Source organism: Lepisosteus oculatus, chromosome 1 (assembly GCF_040954835.1).
Source record: "Lepisosteus oculatus isolate fLepOcu1 chromosome 1, fLepOcu1.hap2, whole genome shotgun sequence".
Lineage (NCBI taxonomy): Eukaryota > Metazoa > Chordata > Actinopteri > Semionotiformes > Lepisosteidae > Lepisosteus > Lepisosteus oculatus.
This window is the reverse complement of record NC_090696.1, coordinates 78,580,107-78,601,404: the sequence shown is the minus strand read 5'-3', so window position 1 is coordinate 78,601,404 and position 21,298 is coordinate 78,580,107. Positions and strand designations below refer to the sequence as shown.

The 21,298-nt window shown below is 37.0% G+C and overlaps 1 protein-coding gene across 1 annotated transcript in view; it reads right to left on the bottom strand.

Moving 5' to 3' along the window:
- kita (KIT proto-oncogene, receptor tyrosine kinase a) overlaps window positions 1-21,298 on the bottom strand; it is a 45,398-nt gene that overhangs the window by 19,365 nt on the left and 4,735 nt on the right. Inside the window, exons 2-11 of the mRNA XM_015345906.2 lie at window positions 20,652-20,915; window positions 19,460-19,744; window positions 17,551-17,690; window positions 17,000-17,162; window positions 16,507-16,693; window positions 15,638-15,753; window positions 15,427-15,541; window positions 9,585-9,769; window positions 3,180-3,286; window positions 2,956-3,082 (exon numbers count right to left, since the gene is read on the bottom strand). Of these exons, the coding sequence (XP_015201392.1) occupies window positions 2,956-3,082; window positions 3,180-3,286; window positions 9,585-9,769; window positions 15,427-15,541; window positions 15,638-15,753; window positions 16,507-16,693; window positions 17,000-17,162; window positions 17,551-17,690; window positions 19,460-19,744; window positions 20,652-20,915 (1,689 nt within the window). The remainder of the gene's footprint in view (window positions 1-2,955; window positions 3,083-3,179; window positions 3,287-9,584; window positions 9,770-15,426; window positions 15,542-15,637; window positions 15,754-16,506; window positions 16,694-16,999; window positions 17,163-17,550; window positions 17,691-19,459; window positions 19,745-20,651; window positions 20,916-21,298) is intronic.

Here is a 21,298-nt window from a genome sequence, read left to right as displayed (position 1 = left end):
CCATCATGTCCTTTTATCTCTGCCACATGTTACTATCGAGCGATGCACAGTGTTAAACCCTGCAACCTTGTTGCCCACTCAGGACGAGGGGGAGCCACATGATTGCCTGGCGGCCATCACCTCTCAGGTAACGCCCAGGCAGGATCTCTCTTCTTCTCCCCTTCCTAACTCTGAGTTGCTTTTCTATGTTGATGGGTCAGCTCGTAAAGACCCGACTACTGGATTGAGTCATGTGGGGTATGCAGTGGTCTCCGACCACTCCACTGTCGAAGCTGCTCGCCTCCCTTCGCATCTATCTGCCCAGGCAGCCGAACTTTTGGCTTTAACAAGGGCCTGTGTCCTGGCAACCGGAAAGTCAGTTACTATTTACACTGATAGTAGATACGCTTTTGGGGTTGTGCATGACTTCGGTACTCTCTGGAAGAATAGGGGGTTTCTCACATCACAGGGCACGCCGATCCAACACTCCCTCCTGGTAAGCAATTTGCTCGAAGCTATTTTGTTACCTAGCTCTATTGCTGTGTGCAAGTGTGCAGCACACACCCACTTGCCGGATGAGATTTCAAGAGGCAACTCCAGGGCCGATGCTGCAGCAAAGGCAGCTGCAGTATCCCCTTTTTCTTCTGCACTTTTACTTCCCCTACTCAGCCCTGAGCCCGCAATGGCTTCACTATCTGACATGCAGGCCCTGGCCACTCCGGCTGAAAAGGCAGTCTGGAAAAAGTCAGGCTTGTTTTCTGATGGGGTCTGGCTAGGCCCAACGGGGAAACCATGTCTTCCCCGTCATTTCTTCCCCTACATTGCTAAAATGGCACATGGGCGAGACCATGTGTCGAAAGGAGGGATGGTAAGTATGGTAAGTATGCAATGGGACACGAGGGGATTCACAACTTTTGCAGAGAAATTTTGTAATAAATGTCTCATTTGTGCCCAAAACAATGTAGGACGAGGCACTAAAACTCAGGCCTCAGCGCACCTCGTCCCAGATGATCCGTTTGATCACCTTATGATGGATTTTATTGAATTAACACCATGTAACGGATATAAGTACTGCCTGGTAATCGTAGACATGTTTTCTAGATGGGTAGAAGTTTTTCCCTGTAAACACGCTGATGCTAAAAGTGTGGCTAAGCACTTACTCCAAGATGTCATTCCCAGATGGGGAATTCCAGGAAAACTTAGTTCAGATAACGGTACCCACTTTGTGAACAATGTCATTGCCTTTCTCGCCAATCGCCTAGGCATTGATTTAAAACAACATTGTTCGTACCACCCTCAGAGTAGTGGAGCAGTGGAACGTATAAATGGGACCATAAAGAATAAACTAACAAAACGCTAGACGCTATCAAACAAGAATTAAGGGGAGTTAGATTAATGGCACTTCAGAACAGGTTCGTGCTGGATCTACAAAATGCAGCATCTGGAGGAGTCTGTGCTTTAATAGGAGACTCCTGTTGCACATTTATTCCAGCAAATGACAATGATTACGGAAATCTTACACTTGCTATTCAACATTTGAAAGAACTGAGAGACAAGGTGGACAAAGAAAGAGGCATTAAAGATATACCTGCTTTTCTCTCTTGGTTAGAATCGCTGTTTGGGCCGGGGGGAATGTTTTTTTTTAAGTTACTAACACCAATTATAGTAGCTGTGATACTTGTCTTCCTGTTTTTGTGTTGCTGTTCGACTTGTATTATTCCAATGCTTCGCAATATGATAATGAATATGTTTGCGCATCAGTATGTTCTGATAAAAACGGAAGAATCTGAAGTATGGGAGCCTCCTGGGAGTCCATATGAAGAATCTAATTTTTAATCATTTTCAAGAATAAAAGGAGGGAATTGTAGTGGAAATCTAATGAGTTAATTGATTCTTAAAAATGTAGAGAGCTTTGCAAAAAAATATATTGGTGCTTTTAGATAATATTTCAAGGATATAACTGCTATGCTACAGTATGTGCAGAATTTTAGAAAACAGTTCGTCAACAAGGTACACTGTTTGGGTTAGTTTAGAAGACAATGTACCAAAACAATATATGCTGTCTGGGTCATTAGAATTAGCTGAAAGTAACAGATAAACTTTGAATAACAAATCTAGTGTTTTTCTCTCGCTCTATGAGGTAATTTGTTTTCTTTTAGAGAAAGGGGAAGTTTTAGAAGGGACCAAGTGCTGAACTTTTTTTTACAGCGCAACGTCTTATAAAACCCTGTACTGCTTGTAACTAACTGAGTCTCTGATGCACTTTGCGAAGTGGCAGCAGGGCTCCCAATATTGCAATATTGAAATAAAGACCTTACTCAGGTGAGAACTCTCTCTTGTGGCTTCCTTGATAGTTAAATTTCCACGACAGTTTTACATAATGCTTTGGAAACAGTATTTTATGTGTCTCAAGCTGATGAAGCTCCTTGCATAATGATACCAATGTAACCTTGATGTCAAAGCACACATATAAATAAGCTAGAAAGCTATCAGTGATCATCATTATTTACTTGCCCCATATAGAAATCATGATGAATTTTTGACATTGACGCTGACAGTAAAGGAACCACAACAATGATTCAAGTAGAGTAATAATTCACTACACTGAAAAAAAAACAATTAACCCTTCTAGTCTAGTCTTCGTATAGCAGAAGAAAGTTTCCCAGTCCAAATAATTTTCTACGTTCTTTTCACTTTTCAGTTTGGATCTAACCTCTATATTTACAGCTCACATGCTGGCACAGCTGCCCCCTCAGAAGTAACATTTTTATTACAGCCCAATGCCAAAAATATTTTTGGACCTTTTTAGAGTTTCCAGAAATTTGGTAGCAGATACATTTTGTTACTAGTTAACATTCCCGAGATATTCTATAAGATTAATAATGGAATTACTGAACTAGGGGGCACACTCTATATTTATTTTCTTAAATATAAATTTATTATTATTTAGCAGATTAAAAGCTTTTGAAAACTCACCAAATCTGAGTTTATCTCGGGGGAACTCCCATTTTTGATCATATGGTAGCTGTGATGGATCAATATATACATAATTGTTGCCATTTATTCCTTCAATAACCTTCCATTGAATCTGATATTTTGGCTTCTGCAACGAAAGAGAGGAGATTTCTTTCTTCCATGAACACTACTAAGTATCTGAGCAAAAACATGAGCAGCAGAGCGATCAGACTGTGGTGATGTACCTGCAAGTACTTGTAGAACAGAATGAAGAGAATGAAGCAGAGCCCTCCAGCTGCGGCAGCAAACCCAGTCAGTAGCGGAGTAAAGAGTTCATGCTGCACGATCCTCTCTGAATCAGAAGTCAGAAACAAAACAAACAAACAAACAAACATACACTGTCATGTTGTGGTGATTTTTCTTCTATATAATTCTGACACAAGCCATGGTTGAAATCTTTAATGTCAAAGATTTCTCTTCAGTCCACGCTAACAATGCTTGTATTCGTAAAGCACAACCAGCTCACGTTGGTTTCTGTGTTGGAGAAAGCTCAGTTCCATAAGGAAGTGAACATGTTATCAAAAATCCTCCATCACATTTAGATGCCCGAATAGTTTCAAATCACGTAACATGTGGGTCCTAAGACCCAGTCTTGGAGAACACGCTCTCTGATGCTTGAGTTTCGAGTGGAAACATTAACTGAAATCTAGAGTGCACATCACCGTAAGCTTTTAAATTGTAATGTCAGGTAGATGGAACTCACATAGAATGAAAAACCTTTAAATACAGGAAATCTGCATTTACAGTATTATAAATCCCACATCTTATCCATGTGCTCCGATGGTTTCACATGGATAGGAAACAAAAATCATGTCTTGAAACTTGTTTTTATTCCACATTTTTGTTATAAAGCTCATTCTCAAATGTTTTCTTAGGCCACATTTAATTCTTGTTGTATTTACAAGTTCAAATAGAAGAAATTAATATCCTTTCTTCAGAATTTTGAGTCATAATAATATTATAGGAATTCATATTTTATAAACATACTGTAATTTTTCCTGTCCTTATCATTGCACTTTTAATTGAGCTTCCAATTTCATACAGCATAATTCCCTTGGAAACCTAGTAACTGGAAGTGTATTACAACCCTGACTAGTGTCTACTAGTGACACTGGATTTAACAATAGTACTGTATGTTATTTTAAATGAAAGATTTAAAATGCCAAGTTGAAATTATTTTGTTTTCACACAATAAAAAGTAAAATATAATGCTTGTTTGTTGTATCTTCAAGTACAAAATAAATGTTTACTGTTTAATTTACTTATGAGAATAGATGCAAAAAAGCAGTATTTTGCAGCTTGCATAAGAGCTGTCACAGCTCTCAATATATCCTTGTTTTAAACCCTCAGTGTTTAAAAATGCATGCCATGTTAAAGTTTAAAACACATATGAAGTTAAACCTGGAAGTTAATAAAACAAAAGGGACAAAAAATATCTCTGCTTTAAAACACTGTAAATGCACAGTTGTCACAGACACACATTAACTCACATCAGAAATGCGAAGACTAATTCTCTTAGTGTCAATGTTTGAATTTTTAAAAAGGCATCAAAACATAAGGCAAGGAAAAATAAAAAAACACTGGCATTTAGAAAAATTCAAAATAACATTTTTCAGAAACATTCAGTGAAAATGAACCTAAAACATTAGTACTTGTGTTATGAGTGTGTCAAGTGTTATGAACATTTGCAAATTTGATGTGTCTATTCAGCCATCTAAATATTATCTAATCCTGTTTTAGAATCTAAAATATTTTACATCATAGGCAAAGTCTTATATCAGAAGCAGAAGTCCAATATAAGGAATTTTAAGTATGAATATCAGTGGATATTCAGTTAAAAGTGACTAAAAATGCCAAAATCTGGGTGTGTAAATTTGGCTTTATATTTATTGGTACAAACCAGTACACACATACTGTATGATAGCTGATCCAGATCTAAAAAAAATATTAAAACATGCTGAATGCATTATTTTAATATTAAGAAGTTTGGATTTCCTTAAAAAGAGATGCATTTCATGAACACTTTAATTTTAAAAGGACTAAAATTTTAAAAATACTGATAAATTAGTTGAACAAAAGAAACATATTTCACTAGGAATGATAACACCCAAGAATAAAGTATCATGGAGGGAAATTTTGGCTTAACCCGCTTGGCTGAGGGCTGACCTCCTGGCCAGAGGACAAGGAGACCAGGACCCCCAAAGAACCAAGCAGGACCCCAAACCACCAATGCAGAACTATGAAGCATGGAGGAGGTGAGAAGAATATGTGGTGTGAACTGTGGGTCATCGCAGAGGTTGGATAGCAGCTGGTGGAGAGTTTGTTCAGGGTTACTGTATGTAAAGAAGGAAGGCTTCTGAAGACCCGGGCGAGCTGCTTATTAAATAAATATGCATGAGCAGCAAGGAGGCAGCCTTGAGCTGGAAGAAACGTCCGCAATAGCTCCGGATTTGCGAGAACTTTGATATCTGGAAAGGAAGTCACTGGTATTATTCAATTGACTATAAATGGGCGGTGTTATCTGAATGGATAAGGGCCCGAGTTTCCAATTGTACCCCCAAAAGCAGCAATGGAAATTGTAGACTCCTCCACTTTATTCGTACTGTGAACAGAATAAGGGACAGAGGTAAACGGCAACGTCTTGGCCTTCTATAACCATTGAATTCGATGAGAGTCTCCTAGGCAAATGGAGCGAGTGCATAATGCTGAGGCGTATAAACCTGTTGACTTGTAACCTCTTGGTATCCGGGGCAGTTAAGTATAAGGGATTAACGGCTTGGATTCTGGAACGGAACTGAAAGCGCTGTTGACCGCTCAACGAATCCATGTGGGTACTGTGAAGAGGAAAACAAAAACTCCCATTGGGAGAAAATTGATGCCTCCCCTCCAGGCAGCTAATCGTTTGAGTATGGGTCAGCCCTGTAGAACTGCAACTGAGAAGATGCTGGACTGACCCAGAAGGAAGTGTGGCTTGGAAAGTGAAGTGAGAGCAGAACTGGAGCTGAGAAGTTGACATTAGTAGCAGTCCATTGGACGCCAGGGATAGAGACACAAATGAGTCAGGGACACATGTAGGACTTACCTGTATGAATATCAAGCTTTGGTAGCAACAGAGAACAAGAGGGATGGACCTGAGGCCGAACTGGACACCAGGGATCAAGACACAATGTGACAAGGACACAAGACATAAGGCCTGAATAGGACACCAGGTACAGAAACACAAATGACACAGCGACTCAAGACACGGAACAACTAGGCCGGAGGGAGAACGCCGGACAGCTGCTTAAACGTTGTTTAGTGACGTTGTGCTACTGTCCAGGTGATAACGGGAGGAAAGGTTTCGAATGGGAGACTTGCGAACGTGGCAGCGAATGTACGTTTTTTGAGAGCAGCCCATTTAAAAAAAACAGGAGAAGTAAGCGGGTAGTCAAGTGCTAGGGGTTTGGAAAGGACGGGTTGACAACGGCGGGTCTCGGTCTTGGGAAAGGCATGACCTGCAGATGAAGCTGGCAGATGTTGAAAAGCAATGAAGAGTCAGATCAATGGCCAGCTGGTATGCGGAGAACAAGGAAGTCTGCGGATCCTGGCTGAGATCAACTGTGCATCGGAGCAGCAAACGGGAATAATGATTGCATGGTGTAGGCAGGGTCGTAGTACTGTCTGTGTAAGAACACATGTGAGACAGTGAGGCTCATGCAAGAGACATGCAAGAGAAAGAAATAGGGATCTCGTAGGTATTTTTAGCGTTTTGGGAGAGGAATGGATATCAGGAGTGATTGCTCATTACTGACAGTCGAGTTTGATGGAACTTGGTTGTTGTCACCACTCCCAAACTTTTGTTGTAATCTCCATTTTGTCAAAATCAACATATCTTATAATTATCTTTTTCTCATATGAGAAGCCTGTCATTTATTATTTTCTTGTCACTCCAGTCATGTGTAATGAGCTCTTCAGCCTAAAGAAGATTGCTCTCTATTTCAAATCTCAGAATGCAACGTCTGCAAGAACAAATCCCTTGCAAATCTGTCAATGGCTTTTTAAGCCAGCCATTCTTCAGTGCTCTACAGAACCCTTCTTATAAGAGCATTAAGTTATTCTTCAAGTGAGACGCCCTATTTGGAAATCTTGCACATACTTAGGATACTGTGTGTACTCTAAGCCAAATTCTGATGTAACAGACTAGTTATTTATTTAGAAAAATGTTGTAACATGTTTGGACTGCAGTTATCTTACTGACACAATGAACAGAAAGCACAGTGTTAGAAATGTGGGCTTGGTGTCTAATTGGAAGACAGACGGTTTTCACTACAGTGTACACAGGATGAGCCTCAGTTTCCTACTTCACAAAGAGGTCTTTGCATCTGAGTGTGTTGAGGTCAACACAGAGATTGTTTTCTTTAAAGGTTGTTAATAGTACAGTACAAACGTAGTACAATGGAATAGAATAAGAAAAGGTTTCTGTTGGCTTTCCGTCCACTGTATATCCATACAATAAGGAAAGGTTAACAGGAATAAATTAACACACTTCTACAATGTACAGTATACTGTAGCTAAATAATTTGTTGAGATTATTTTTACTCTGGAAATAGAATTGCCTTTTTATCTCTGCACCACAATTTCAAAATCAAATATCAGTTGTGGTGACACTGGACTACAGACAGAGTATTATCATAATTTTAAAAATAATAATGCATTACTGCTCTGATTAAAAAGTGAGAATAATTCCAAAAGTGAAATATATATATCAAGACAACTACAAGTAACTAATCAGTCTTGAACAAGAGGGATGGACCTGAGGCCGAACTGGACACCAGGGATCAAGACACAATGTGACAAGGACACAAGACATAAGGCCTGAATAGGACACCGGGTACAGAAACACAAATGAGACAGCGACGCAAGACACGGAACAACTAGGCCGGAGGGAGGACGCCAGACAGCTGCATCAACGTTGTTTAGTGACGTTGTGCTACTGTCCAGGTGATAACGGGAGGAAAGGTTTCGAATGGGAGACTTGCGAACGTGGCAGCGTATTTTTACTCTGGAAATAGAATTGCCTTTTTATCTCTGCACCACAATTTCAAAATCAAATATCAGTTGTGGTTACACTGGACTACAGACAGAGTATTATCATAATTTTAAAAATAATAATGCATTACTGCTCTGATTAAAAAGTGAGAATAATTCCAAAAGTGAAATATATATATCAAGACAACTACAAATAACTAATCAGTCTAGACCACAACAAATACAGCTAGAAAAAGGAATCTGGATAGACATTCAGCAATGAAACCAAAAAGAAAGGTTGGATATAATTACAAATCAAATTGAGATTGATAACATGATGCACCTTTTACATAAAGCTTAGAACAACAACAATCTGTGCTATGAATGCTGACTTGATATAATATAATTAATGACTCCGCTGCCTTCTATGACTTCTAAACTTCTCTGTTCTAAAGTTCTAAACTTTATTTATAATGCAGATGCAGATTTAAAAAGGCATAATGTACAGAGAAGATTTATAGTAACCAGGAATGAGTGACAGCTTGAGGGAACAAAGGAATTAAAAAAAATGAGCAACAGATAATACCACCAACAAATGCTGAACTTGCACTGAAGTCTAATCCATCTTGAGCAGATTCACAGACACAAGAATAAAAAGAAAACAGATCACAATATCAGAACAGTATAATAGTTCATTCTTCTAATATATTAAGGCCAAATTGCAGGGGTTTTTTTGCAGGAAACAATAATATTGTCAGTTCTTGCTTTGTTTGAGCCTCCTGCTCAAGATCTATAATATGCAAGATACTAGCAACACGCTCACTTTTGAGATATACATTCATATAAGTTTAGCCAAAAACACCACAAAAACAAAGTGCATTCCAACCTAATTTTTTTCTAAAAATCATATGCTTAAAACTACACAGTATTTTTATTTCCCAAAAAAGTCTAATGAATCTAAAACCACAGATTTACAAAAAAATAAATAAAAACTTAAATCAAACGGATAATCAGCATTTTATTTTTAGTTTTTTTTTTCTTATTTACTTGGCAGGACCTTGACTTTGTTGCCCTGCTATACTTTGAGAATACTTTGAGAATGATTGATATCAGATTTCACTTGTTACCTTCAAAAACACATTACCTTCACAAAGCTTTTACATGTTTTCTTTCACCTTCACTGTAGCAAACCCCACTCAAACAGATTTGTTCCAACGACGGATTACACACCAGACATTGTCTGAACCAGTGTTTAAGGGGCAGTATGGTGGCTCTGTGGCTAACGATCTTTTCCTGTGGCTGGAAGGTTGCCGGTTTGAATCCCGCTGGCTGGCAGAGGAATCCTACTCCATTGGGCCCTTGAGCAAGGCCCTCAACCACAACTGCTCCAGGGATGCCTACGCTCTGACCCCAAGCTTCTCTCCCTGTCTATGTGTCTTATGGAGAGCAAGTTGGGGTATGAGAAAAGATAAATTCCTAATACAAGAAATTGTATATGGCCAGTAAAGTGATCTTATCTTAATCTTAATTAAGCCATTGTTGTGTTTGGACCATGTCTTTAAGAAAAAAAATAAACTACTTACCATTGACAGAGAACAAGTTGTAAACCTGCTCATTGCCAATCTGAGCCACACATTCCACGGTATGAAAATCCAGTTTGGAAATGTTCAGAGTGCTCGCAATTTCTGTCTTCCCAAATTCTGAGCTCGGTAAAGTGATGGTACTGACTTCTATAGTCTCCTTTGTGGCACCAGGCAGGTCTGAGCACCTAGAAATCAGAACATTGTAAATTTTATTGCCAAGCATCAATAATGATATGGAAAAACAAGACAGTTTTGTGCATTGATGTCAGTTTTAACTTTATTGTTGTAAGTAATGCGAAGACCCATCAATGATAAAAAATAATTTTATATAACGTGTAGCGGTGCTTTCAATTCTACTGAGGAAATCAGTACTGAAAGCGGAAATGGTGCTGTCCTGCAAAGTGAGAACATGGGTGAGGATATTGTTAGAAAGAAAACCTGCCTCAACAATTTCAGGTGCTCCTTTGAAAATGTAGTCTAACGCTTTGTTTTTTTTTTGTTGGCTGAAAAGTTGCTTTCAGTAAAACACCATTCAAGTTCCAACACCACCCTTTCAGGCCCTGCATTCTCACCCAACCATAAACACAGACATCCATACTCCCCACTCAGTTTCTGAAGGGAACTACAGTATCAGTGTGTTTATCTGACTCATGTCTCTGACTCATGTCGATAATCCTATAATCACAAAATAAGGCCTGTCAAAGGTAAGACTGGGGTCTATTCAGCTCCAAGAATAAAATAGATAGTTCTCAGAGAGCAAAATTATGAATGTCAATGCAATGAGTTACTTAACGGACAGGAACATATCTCAAAATGTCTAAAGCAATTCTTTAAACCTGAACCAGTCTATGGACAAATCTGATTACACACAGTAAAATTTCATTACCCTGAATCCCAACAATTGAAAGCCATCATAATATGAGACCTTTTGTCATGAGCAGCTGTCTGAGGTGTAGTAATAAGAATGAGTGCAATGGAATGAAGCAAGTCCAATCATGCCAGGGTACTAATGTCAGAAAAAATATATAAATATAGTTATTTTGTATTTTATTATTTTTATTTTTGTCATTATGGAAATGATTCCTAGAATTAGTATTTGTACTCCTATTTAAATTGGTTCTGACACACTAAAAGCACAATTGCTGTTGGCATTCCATTTTTAAACATTATAATTACTAGCTCCTACCCTGCCCAGGTCTTTCCCATCATTTCAAATGCATAATGTACCTCCTGTAATGCACAAAATACAAGAATTTAGACAAAATGAATTTCCCAAAACATCGTTTGTGTGTTTCTATTTAGGCACAGGATTAGCTTTGCAAAAAAAAAGCCATGCAAATAATCCTGAAGCACTCGCATGCAAAATAGTTGGGGTCAGAAGCACTTAGAAGGGAAATTCTTTGAGATCACAATTTTAAAAGCTGTAACGACTGTAGAGATCAGTTGGCAGAGCCCTAAATTAGTGCACAGTCTTATCTCTGCCTTCCTCAAGTCACCAGCCCACCTGAACAGTATGTTTATACTGCTCGCTATACTGTACTCAAAACAATTGAAAGTTTTTTTTTTATATGGACACATTTTACATAACTACCTTTCTGATCATTTTACACCATTTGTAACAATTCTGATCACATCATAAAAAGGATATTACATGTTATAGCTGGGAGAGAGAAATTAGAAATAAATCTGTTTGCAAATGGAGATATTGCTGCCCTGAAGAGTTCAGACCAGAGCCACTAGATCACTTTCTGGCATAAAGAGACACAGTAGAAGAACTTAATTCTTCTAATGCGTCTCTGACTTCTTTTTCAAATTCTTCTTGAATTAGATATTAATACTGATATTAAGAAGGAGTGAATTGAGAATAAGAAGTTCTTCATTTCATAAAGTATTGTGAGATATAGAAAAAAAACACCTCAGCTGTTGTTAGGAATAATTCCATCAGAACCTTTTTTTTATATTTTTGAAACAAAATAAACTCTACAAATGAAAATGCTGATAATTATGACCTCGACCAGTAAATGAAACAGAGCATTGCAATAGTGTGATCAGACCTACAGTTACTATTAAAAATCAACAATACTTCAGAAATTTCTGAGCGTGTGATGCATGCAATATGACATCCATAGACCAGCGCAGTACAAGCTACACACTATTCTGAGACCTGATTAAACTACCAAGTTGTCTTTGCTGGGTCTCAAGTTCAAAGACTGTCTCTTTAGAGAACTCCCAAGAAGTAAAGCCTAACTATTCAAATATAATCCTAATAATCCATTAAGGTGCTCAACTGGGAAAGAGTAACATTGAGTTAAAGATTCAATACAATGTAATTCATAAAAAACTAACAAGCCCTTTAAAAAATAATCCTTTCAACACCACTAATAGGTTCAGGTACTTCTTGTTAGGGACCATTGGTCATTTCCTGCATTTCCTCCTTGCAGGCCATTTCCAGCTCCTTCAGATTACATTTGGGAAGTTTGCATTTTGGAAGAGCTTTTATAGTTCTCACCACAGGTGTCCTACTGGGTTGATGTCTGGGGATTGAAATGGCCATTCAGGAACTCTGATTGAATACCCTCTTGGCATGTACTTTAGCTAAAGCTGTATTTTAGGTTATTATCTTGCTGGGAACTCCATTTGTGACCAAGCATGTATCTGATATACATTGAAATAAATTCCATCTCTCAACTCTAACAAGAATGTCTGGACCAGAGGATGCAAAACTGATCCACTTCCATACTTCACAGTCACCAAACCATTCTTTTTCAACATAAACTTTACCTTACTATGTAAATCATACTGCTTATGGAAAAAAACTCCACGTTCAATCTAAATACATTACTTGGTCCCTTTTTGAGTCAATTGGTTGTTGATTATCAGGTCCAAGTCTTTTCTTTTTATGTAGCTTTGGACATCTGCTATAGAGACCAGATTCATGAGGTCAACCCTGAATTGCAGTTATGGCAAAATTAGAAGTAGAAGTTTCTTTGAAGATTCCAACTTGTTTCCACTGGTAGCACGTTATTCACCCAAAACACTTTTCAGATCACACAATTGAGTAGAACTTTATGTCCACATTCTTGTGGGTTATCAACCATCAAATGAGACTTAAACTTCCAGAAGATGGACACTACAGTCACAAATGGAATATTTTACAGTCAATATTAATGCACTTTAACATTAGACTACATTAGACTACATTGATATGTAATGAGTCCTCTGCTTCTGCATTCAGTCTCCTTAATAGCCAGTGAAGATAACTTCTAGAAACTTTTATAATCTTTTAAGACTTTGTGAAACTACCTAATGGCTATTAAACATTTTCATGATTAAATTTTCAACATTTGTTTTTCTTTCAAAACAAAGCACAGTGTGTGGATACATCTACTGTAAATGTCATGATTTTAGAAACATGCAATTATTTTGGACAGATCTTTTTTTGCAATATACAATACTGTTAGATTTACAATTGTCAATTTTCATTTATTCATGCAAAAAACTGATGCACATTTGCATTTTGTTAAAACCGACTTCCAGTTACTTGTGAAAACAGAAAATAAATATAGAGCAAACTTTATATAAAAACTAATTAAAACACAGCTAGTAAGAAAGTAAATACATAAACCTTCACTACTTCAGTGTTCTCTTATCAGAACCCTATTTATCCAGATTATCTAGTTATTATCTAGATTATCCAGACTGTCCCCACTGCAGCTGCCTGGGATTGACATGAACATGAACATCCTGTATTCAGTGCTTCAGTGGTGTTATGATTCACATTTTCAACAACTATATACTGTAAATAAGATTTGCCTAAATGGAGAAGCATGCATTCTGCTTCTCTGTTACAATGATTAAATCAACTTTAGAAAAAAAACTAATTTCAAAATCACATGGTGGTTTCATATCCCCATTTTGAAACCTTATAATAAGAATAATAGCTTTAAAAAAACAAAATATGCACTTACAGTCTGAGGGTTTATCAAAGCAGGGTTCAGTTAAAACAAACTTTGACAAAGAGGATTTGTTTTTTTAGAATTAAATGCCAAAGTCTTACTTAGATATCATATAAGAATTTCTAGCATATCATTTACACCAATTCCACACCCAGGGACAAACTCACTGAAAACTTCAAAACCTTGCCTGACTTTGTTAGGTTATGCCCCCTGCAAAAGTAAATAAAACTCTCAGCCTAACTACATAATAAACATTACATAAAATGCCCTTGTTTTAGGAAGAGTCACCTGCAGTGAACTTTGCGTTCTTACTCACACACGTCTTCACTGTAAGAACCTAATGCAAATGAAGTAAGCCTCTGCTCCAGGCTGTTTTCTCTGCTCACAAGCAGTGGAACTTTAACACAGTTATTGACTCACTGTTTTTTTTATGAGACCAGCATCTGCCCATGACATTTTCGGGTTATGAGAGTGAGTACTAAATATGGACAAACTGAGAATTTACAGTATCTAATTAAACAATAATGGCAAAGTTAAAATAAAGCTTAAATTGGATTTATTACAGTAAAGGAAGGGTACATTTCTGAATTATTAGAAATGTAGGACTTGTTGCAAGTGTTTATTAACATACAGTATACATCATCATCAGATGTTTGGCAGATAAAAGTTGTGCCTCCATATTTTGAAATGTCTTGTCTTAAGGCTTTACGAAATTGTCTGGTGAAGCTCATTTTAATGGAAAAGAATTTTTAGTATCAATTCAGATGTCTTTCTTGCTCATTGCTTCCTTTCACATAAACAATGCAGTGTGACTAAGAAAACACCACGAAAATGCAAAGTCAAGCTTACCTCAATTGTTTTCTGACCCAGTAGAATTATATGTTTGAGTTTGTGGGAATTGTGTTTTACAACAGCACACTGAGTAGAGGGTGCTACTGTAAAGATGTAATACTCAGATTGCATTAGCGAGTTCATTGTGGTAAAGGCAGTTCTGCCAGCTGGGAAGAGCTCTGGCTTGGCAGTAAATTGCAGCAGTCTAAAAATTGCACTTTAGATGTGGCTTTGGAAGAAACCAATCTCTGTTCAACTTCTAAACACATGGGGCTCTTTCAAAGCATTTTATTCTTGAGGTACTGTATAACTTGTGCCTTTGTTCAAAAGAGGAAAGACATCCATCAATGTTATAGAATCAGTGTGGGAAAAATTAAATTAGGAATCCTATGCTGTTAACATCAGGGTATCTTAGCCTTAATAAACATTTCTCTCCTCTATTACAACAGGAATTGATTTTACATTCTGAGGAAAAAAACTTAGAGCATCACCTTTGTTGATTCGGAGATATGGGGAAATCCAAGTTAGAGCTTTCTCACTTAACAATAATCATAAGCAAAACAAATTACCAAATTTGTAACAAGAAGAAAAACATTGTAAAAGAGCACAGTTATAACAACCCAGTGTTGCAAGTAGCCTTAAGAAACACAGACTCAGCAGTTATGGTTTCTTTGTGTCCCTGTCTGTCCATGCCTACCTGCCTTCACTATTCAGATCCAGGTCATGAGGGGATAGATGTGCTTGCCATGGGAAAAGTCAGATGACTGCATGTAATTTTTGGAGTTGTAGATTTATTTTAATTTTATACATGACGAAAGATTATGTTCTTAGCATGTATGTTTGAAAGCACTTGTCGGAATCAAAAGGATACAAATGTTTGGCTGTGTAGGACATGATGTCAATGTACATCTGTGATCTCTGAGTGGCTAGTGGATGAAAGACAGATTTCTTATCATACTCTCTCTGCCTATCCACATATGTACCTCACTGTCACAAGCAAGCTTTTCAGAATGCAGTTTTCACTGTAACTCTCAACCTTAACAAGTTAAACTTACCGCACATGAGGCTGTTTACAAGAGTACCAAGAGATTTCAGGAGCCATATACCCAGCTGCAACACAGCGAACCTGGCCATTGATCGGTCCTTCCTGAGATATAATCTCTGGTTTACCTAATACAATGCACGGAAAAAAAATAACCCTTAGGTCTCAAAAAATCCATGTTAAATACACACATATACACTACCTATTACCATCCCTTAACTTACTTAGAACATGAACATCGAAGGTCTGGTTCACAGCAGCGTATGAGTTTGATGTGAAAAATGTGTAATTGCCTCCCTCTGATCCTCTGAGACGCACAAGCTTCAGTCTGCTGTGGTACCTATAAAAACAAAATAATAATTGATCTCAAATGTTACATACACCTTTAATCAAACTCTGTGAAACAACTCGAGAAGATGGAAGGAATACTTTGTTTGCAACTGGCCAAATAAAGAACCCAATTTGCAATAAATCTTTTATCAGGCTACAATAACCCCTAAACAGATCCTCAATATTTTTTTAAATGGTTTCCAGCATGTTCCATGTTCTATAGGCAAACAACACCTGTCTCTGCCAGAAAGCCACATGAGGCAACAGACAGTCATGGTTGTAGATAGCTGACCGTCACTCAGTGGCACAAATCATTAGCTTTTCTCCTGGATCCTGTGTGGTACAAGGCAGATTCTTAAGAATGAAAGGTGACACTACATTGGGTCCACTGCAAGGCTCACAAGTACTCTCACACACTCTCACACACCAGGGCCAATGTTTTCAGAAGCCAAATCAACCTAAAACTAAAAGAAATATCATATATTTCCAATTATATTGTTAGTTATTAGTGTTTGGAGTAATTTCTTGCTTTTCCCACTTCATATTGGTACAGACAAAAATGGAAAAATTCCCATTTAAAACAGAACTTTGGCTTTAAAGGCTTTTTAAAAGACAGATGGTATCATGTTCTAACTCAATTGAGGGAGTAACAGAAAGCATCCACAGCCTGAGTCACACAAACTACTTCTGTGAAACATTCTAGACAAAATGGAAGAATTTAATTTTTTAATACAATGAAACAAATTCTTAAAATCTTGATCACCTGTAGCTGTCTTCTTCTGTGGCAATAATATGGTCAGAGGCGTTTTGCAGCTCTTCACCCTCATACATCCAGTAAAGATTCTCAGGACGAGGGTATGCCTCAAATTCTACTGTTAAAGTTAAACTTTCCCCAGCTTTAACATTAATGGTGGTGTTTTCTGATGCTGAAATGTTAATGAATCCCCTCTCTGGAATGAAGTAAAGACAGTTCTACATAAAATACAGACGAGTGATGTTATGAACAAATCAAGGCCTGTTAGTAATCTACCATACTATCACAATATACAACAATAGAAACAAAGCAAAACCCTACCAAGTAAAAAATAAACATGTATATAGTGTGAATTTCTCATTTTATAAGCATTTTCCTTTCCACCAACACCTTACTTAGGAAGTAAAAGCATACTGAAGGTAAGAGACTAGATAAATAGACAATGCTGTGTAGAACTTCTTTGTATTGTACACTCACGTGGTAGACAAAAAAATGTTCTTACCTAGAATCTGTAGTTCAACTGAAGTCATAGTTTTTCCTTTTTTATTTTCTGCTGCACACTGATAAATTCCTGAATCCGTGACTTTAACCGAATGGATCAGTAGCTGTGAATCTTTTGAATAATTATCAATCTGCTTTCTGGTTTCCCGCTTCACAGTGCAATCCTATTGGTATGATTTAAAATATTTTACCCCAAATCAAAAGAAATAGTGCTGATTAATTGAGATATTTAAGGTCCTGAAAAGATCTTTATTTACTGACTGGTTCTAAATAAATCTTTAATGAGAAAGTAATATATAAAGGCAGTTACATCTTGACCACTAAGCATACTGCAAACAGCACACAGCGCACAGCACCCACTGACCCTTACAGCAATACAATCCAATCGACATGATTTCACAGGTCCCCGAGATGGTATCACATCTACAGTAATTAACAGTATTCCCTTTCAAGTACGTGCTGATTTTCCTTGTTCAAAATGAGCAAGCTTAGGGAAACATTAATTTTCTTATTAATAAATTGTTACTAAAAACATTAAAATTAAGTTCTTACCACAGCTTCTGGACAAATCCACCCCAGAGTGAAAGCATGATCCACATTGACAGTACTGCATTTCACTTCAAATGTCTCGCCTTTTATCAGAATCACTTTTTTGTTTTTATCCAATTTAATGTCCGGTGCGTGCGAAGAAGCTTTAGAGAAATTAACAAATATTGAATAAACCATATGTTTTTGCTTCTGTTTTTAGTACAAAAGTACCCACAAAGACAAATGTTGTTACAGGTCCACTATGCTGTCCATCACAGCTCCATGGCAAGAGAATTTCATAGAAAAATAATGTGCACAAGGTCAAAAAAGAAAAGTGATTTTAGTAAATGTGAAAATTTCATTTGCAACATAAATTGTTCCTAGTCTTATCTGTTAGCTTTGGAGGTGAAGCATATGAGAATGTGCAGTTGTGCACAGGGTAACCAAGTTCCATCCAGACCGAAAACCTATCGATGACGTAATGAGAGGACAACATTACCAGTCTGGTGCAAACCTGACAGATTACACACCTGTATTCTCTATTGCCATTGTATAGTACTTCTTAGGCAGCCTTTTATGGAAGCTTTGAATGCTGAGGTATCATAGAAAGTGATGATGCTAATAGAACTCATTATAGCATTCAATAACAAATGAAATGAAGTGAAAACTGAAAAAAATACATGAAAACGCATGTATACATGTATGTTTTATACATGAAAACACAAGAATGTTGGGCACTATAGTTAAAGCACAAAGCACTAAAAACTGTTTCAGCCGTTGCTTTTTTAAAGGTGTTGACAGTCTGGTTCAGATGTATTTGCATAGGTGGAGCTCGGGGCAAACTCAATGATCTGCTCTTCAAATCCTTACCCAGGGGACTGGTATATATTTAAATATAAGATTTGCCTACAAAGCACACCTGCAGTTACGCAAGACATTCAGACGAACACCTCTGAGCATTACTTTTTGAGCAGAGAAACCAGGGATGTATCCAGAGTGCAGCTTATAGAGCAGAAAACTGCAGCAGTCAGTTCTCAATACAGCTCTTCAGTATTACCACCTACTTTGTCTATCTTACAGCAACAGGTGGGAGGGGTTCTCCGGGGAAGTAGTGAAGATTTCAGTTTTGTCTCAACCCTTACGCTTCATAAAAAGAAGGCTTGTTTTTTAGTATGATTTAAAGCAGATATTTCTTGCAGAAACCTTGCAGTTTTTCTTTAATTAATTTGTTCTTTTATCCTCTCCAGATGTTTTGCAGGAGTACTTAAATAATCATACAGTACATGCCTACCTCCTCCAATGAAATTTAAGTGCTAATATTTCAACAGCTACAACAGTGATGAATACAAAATTAACTTATTGGTTTGACTACTGTAGGCTGATTTGCAAATAGGATGTAGAGTATGGATCACTGGGCACGATTAATAAAAAAAATCTACACATATCTAAACAAGAATGCACATGATTCAAAAGATAAGGAGGTATTAAATGTGCACATTTTTGGTATCAAGGGTTCGGTCATGATCTCTTCCTTTAGATTGAAGCAACTCTGACTTAGTAAGATACACAAGAATGATCTAGCTGTTGATGGTTTCCAAATAACCCCCCGGAATTGAACCCAGGGCCCCAGCACTGTGAGCTAGCAATGTTAAACACACCTCCACTGTGCCACCCATGTTATGTTATGACGGTCACTAAGAATTTATTATTGAAATAAAAGTTCAGATTTATTACATTCTAATAATCTGCTCACAACTACTGATGCTCACCAACTTTTAGTGTTATGTACAAGCACAGAAAATGTGCGTTTTTATCCTCTGACTTAATACTATGGACATTTATTTTTATGCAAGAAATACATACAGTAGGTATGACTGTACAGTGATTTGTCCAAATTCCCCAATAGGGTAAGAATCCAACTCTTTTTTCTTACCAAGGCGTACTATTAAGTTATATTCATCCGACTTGACATCTTTTCCATTGTACTTTGCAGTACAGACATAGCAGCCTTCAAATATCTTTTGTACGCTATTAATGGTGATCCCCTTTTCAATGCTGGCAGTGGTGTTCATCTCCTTGGGAACTGGCTCCCCACTGCATTTCTCCAGCTTCAAACCCTTTGTGTCTGGGTCAGTCACAAGGCAGGGAATGATAGGATCATCCCCCACTCTGCTTATGACATCCACCATTATGGTCTTTTGAAAAAGATTTGGGGGGTCTGTAAGCACAGAAGAAAATGTCATATACTGTATACATGTTGAATGGTAGCCCCTTCAGTAATATTTTTGCAGAAATATATATAATTTGCTTTACACATTAATTAGAAGGAATTAAAATATTATCCCATCTAAGCTTCTGTTAAAACTGATTTCTTTTGGGAAAATTATAGGTATTGAAGGGACCATTCCTTAAGAAAGAGCTTTTGTGATAATTCCCACCTCAACAACACAGACAGTAAAATATGACATTACATTTCAACTTGATGATTGAAAAAATGGCAAAGTCATGCAATCTAGCAAAGTTTACAATTTCAAGTAAAACTCAAATATTTCACTATATATTTGTATCATAAAGGGAGAACTTTAAAAAATGAAAGAATATAAATATACCCATGCGGTATTTACTTACAAATAGTATACACAATCTAGAATATGTAGTCATAGTTTGTTTTTTATTTAAATAATGTATATATCTACATGCTTTTTAAAATAAATCATTGCTACAAATGTGTTGCCACCACATGCTCAGTAAGTTAAGATACTGTACTTTTATAAACTAGACAGGAGTGACAGAGTGACAGATGAAAAGAGCTGTTTAGCCCATTTAACATCTCAGGATATCATGACTTCCTAACACTTCCTAAAGATTTACGCTTGTTATATAGGTTTAGGTGTAATGGATATAATTTAATTTCAGATCTTAAATCAGCCATTTAAAATAAACCAAATAGAAAAGGCTACTTAATAAGCATTTTAATCAAAAGCATTTAATAATCACTGGTTGGGAGTGGTGGTTATTAGGATGAAAACGAATTACAAAACATAAGTTTATCAAAAGTTTCCTATAGACATATAGAACAAATCTCCTATTCAGAGTAAAAAAATAACAATAATGATAAGCCTTACCTTTTACAAAAATGTAGACTGAGCTCTGTGCCAATGTTTGTTCATTTATACAAACATACCGACCCATCACATCGGGCTTTGCATAGGAAATAGTTAAATAATAACTACCATCTTTGTTTTCAGATTTGAGATCTTTCTTATATCCAACATCTCTTTCCAGAGACCACTTCACACTGGAATTATCACGGCATTGCAGCGTGAAAGATCCACCTTTCAAAAGCACCATATAGGACAGATTTGGTGTAATCACAGGCTCCGTCCAGCCTTAAATGAAAAAAATAAAAAATATAGGAAAGTATTTTCATATAACAGAGACAATGCATCATACGTAAGTAATACGTTTACACACATTTTAAATCCAATTCAGGGTGTCTTTTAGGAATACTGCATTTCAGCTCACTTTTAGTTTATCAAATGTCAACACAATTAAGGCTCACAACAGATAAATGCTTTGTGTTTATTATTACAGTTTTGGATTAAACCTAATCTTTTCTTCTGCTAAATAAGATGCACTACTACTTTTTCCTTAAAGTTATAATTGGATTGTTGATTCTGATTGTACATCTGATATCTCTATATTTACTGCATTTTTGCAGCTTTACTTCCATGTGAAGACCATGCCCACCTCCAAAAATACATTCATACGG